The sequence below is a fragment of the Thalia democratica genome, chromosome 8, assembly GCF_965202585.1.
Source record: "Thalia democratica chromosome 8, ktThaDemo2.hap1.1, whole genome shotgun sequence".
In the NCBI taxonomy this organism is placed as follows: Eukaryota; Metazoa; Chordata; class Thaliacea; order Salpida; family Salpidae; genus Thalia; species Thalia democratica.
The window spans coordinates 22,331,434-22,333,839 of record NC_139172.1 but is presented as its reverse complement, the minus strand read 5'-3'; the positions used below and the strand labels follow the sequence as shown (position 1 = coordinate 22,333,839).

Sequence of the window (2,406 nt, the reverse complement as noted above, 5' to 3'; positions counted from 1 at the left end):
TCTCCGTTAGTCCATCCTGGACAAGACAAGACATTAAAAAGTACCCTTGGCTTGGTGTGCGACTCGATATACGAAAGGTTCTTCATTTCGTGCACCAGCTCCTAGGATAAAATTTTTTGATCGTAGTTTTTTTTTTTGTTCAAAAAACTAGTTGTGGGCAACGAGCTATTACGGAGTATTTCAAAAATAGATCTTATATATCTTTTACAAAAAAAAACGAATTTTAAATATTAAACATTTTAAAATCTGCCCTTAATTTTATTATTGTCACAAGGTAATAATTACTTAAGATAATTCCGTTGCAGTTTTTATTAAGAAGAAAAAAAAAATTTTAACTGTTTTAATTTTTAATGTAAAACTTTTAAAATTACGCAACTCGCAATAGTTTTTTACCAAATCTGGCCAATAAAAGAATTTTTAATGAATTTACCTCGCGACTAAAAAGGTTTCCACCAGCCCTAGGGAAGAATAAGTAAAAAAATTCAAATTTTAATATTAAGAATAACAAAAAAAAAACCTTGAAATGTATATTTTTCTTATTTAAAACTAAGATTTATGTTTTAAACGTACAAAGTTGATTTTTTTATTTCAAATTTACAATAATTTAGTAAATATAATTTAAAGAAAAAAACAACAGTTTAATCTAAAAAGAAAAAAACAAAGATGTTACAAAAACGAGCAATACTAATATACCTTATATTTTTAAATAGTTTGGTTTTGGTACTGGTTTTAATTAAAAAGTTTAAACATAACTGACTCATTTTCGAAAAAAGTTTATTTATTAATTTCGTTTAGCTCTCTTCAGAATAACATTGCTAAAAACTATGAATATTGTAGAGTAATTTTAGTTATATATAATGAATTTGAAAAGTCTAACAAAAAATAGTTACGTCATAAAGTATAAAAGTCTGTTTAGAAAAAGTTTGAAAAATAGAATAGAGCTGTACTGAACTAACTTGAAGTAATTTATAAGACAAAATTGCTAAAACAAAAACATTTAAAATAGTAGAAATTTTTACCTTAAACTAAATTAAATAAAAAGCACATTAAAAATACGACAATAACGACAACAAAAAATAATACTACTAAAGACCCTATTTGTAAAGTTTTAAATTGTAAAAATCTCTTTGTTTGCAAATTTTTGGCTCGCGAGATCTAATAAACAGAGATTCTAGAACTGAAAGATGGTAGGTGTTTCTAGCTCGGGATAAGATTTCGAAACTATTATCCAGGTAGTTCTCGGCACAAACAGGGTTGTTGAGGAGGTGCTGATGAATAGATGACTGTTCACCTTTAGGCTTCACGTCGTCATTAAAAATAAACCTTTTAAGCTTTTTCGTGACATGCTGCTCTCGCCTGACGTGGAAACGTTAAGATGTACGACCTACGTAGTCATTTCCGCAATGACATTTAAATATGTAAACTACATTACTCAAATCATGGGTAGGTGTGGCATCTTTTATGATTCCGTTAAGTGGGCGGTTGGTGTTGTACACAACACGTAGCGAAACGCTGTTAAAGGTGGATTTTATAGCCAATGAAGCTTGCTTAGCCAGTCTTATTGAGTTTTCACCTATATAAGGAAGGCGGAGGTACACTGGGCAAGAATGTGGGCCGAAAGAGGGTAAGCGATTCATTTTGGACTGAGTTGCCTTAATTGTCTTCTTGATGACTGTTTCGGGGTAATCTAGTGAGAGAAAAATTTTGTAGATGTTGTCAAATTCTAGATTCAAACAGTCAGCAGTGCAAATTTTAATAGCTCTGTTGGTAATGCATTGTATGATCTTCAATTTTTGTTTAGTGGGACAACACGAATTCCAGGAAATGTAGTGTGGACTAAAATTTTCTTTTCTGTAGACAGAAGTAGAAAAGGTGTTGTTACTGTTTCTAGTAATGTTAATGTCTAAAAAGTGAATTTTACCGGAAACTTCTTCTTCAATGGTAAAAGCTATGCATTTGTGCATCTTATTTAGCAAAGTAAAAAATTTATTGACATTATTTTTTGAAGTAAAAAAGCAAAAACATCATCGACATACCTATAATATACAAGTGGCTTACTGTTATCTAATGAAAGAAGACTATTTTCATAGTAACCGACAAAAATGTTAGCAAGAATAGGGCCTAATGGGCTTCCCATCGCTACGCCGTCAATTTGACGAAACATGAGATTATTAAAACTAAATTGTACATTTTTCGTGGCCATACATAGCATATCATTGCAAACAGATCTTGGGAAAGGAGGCGGAAGTAAGTCAGAATTGTACAACTGATCTAAACAAATATTTATCACTTCATCAAGTGGAACGTTTGTAAACAAACTTTTAATGTCAAACGAGACCATAAAGTTGTTTTGTTGGGAAAGATTTAAGCTTTTTAGTTTGTCAACAAAACTAAAAGAATCAGGTA

At 30.5% G+C, this 2,406-nt stretch overlaps 1 protein-coding gene across 1 annotated transcript; it reads right to left on the bottom strand.

Annotated features, from left to right (window-relative positions):
• Positions 1-1,370: 1,370 nt before the first annotated feature.
• On the bottom strand, positions 1,371-1,964 carry LOC145843017 (uncharacterized). The gene has a single exon (XM_082950487.1). The coding sequence runs from the start codon at positions 1,962-1,964 to the stop codon at positions 1,371-1,373; it is 594 nt and encodes a 197-aa protein (XP_082806613.1).
• Between the last annotated feature and the right edge of the window lie 442 nt (positions 1,965-2,406).

What these genes read in the sequence shown, in the direction of transcription:
- LOC145843017 (XM_082950487.1), bottom strand. Translation starts at nt 1,964, where the DNA reads ATGCACAAATGCATAGCTTTTACCATTGAAGAAGAAGTTTCCGGTAAA.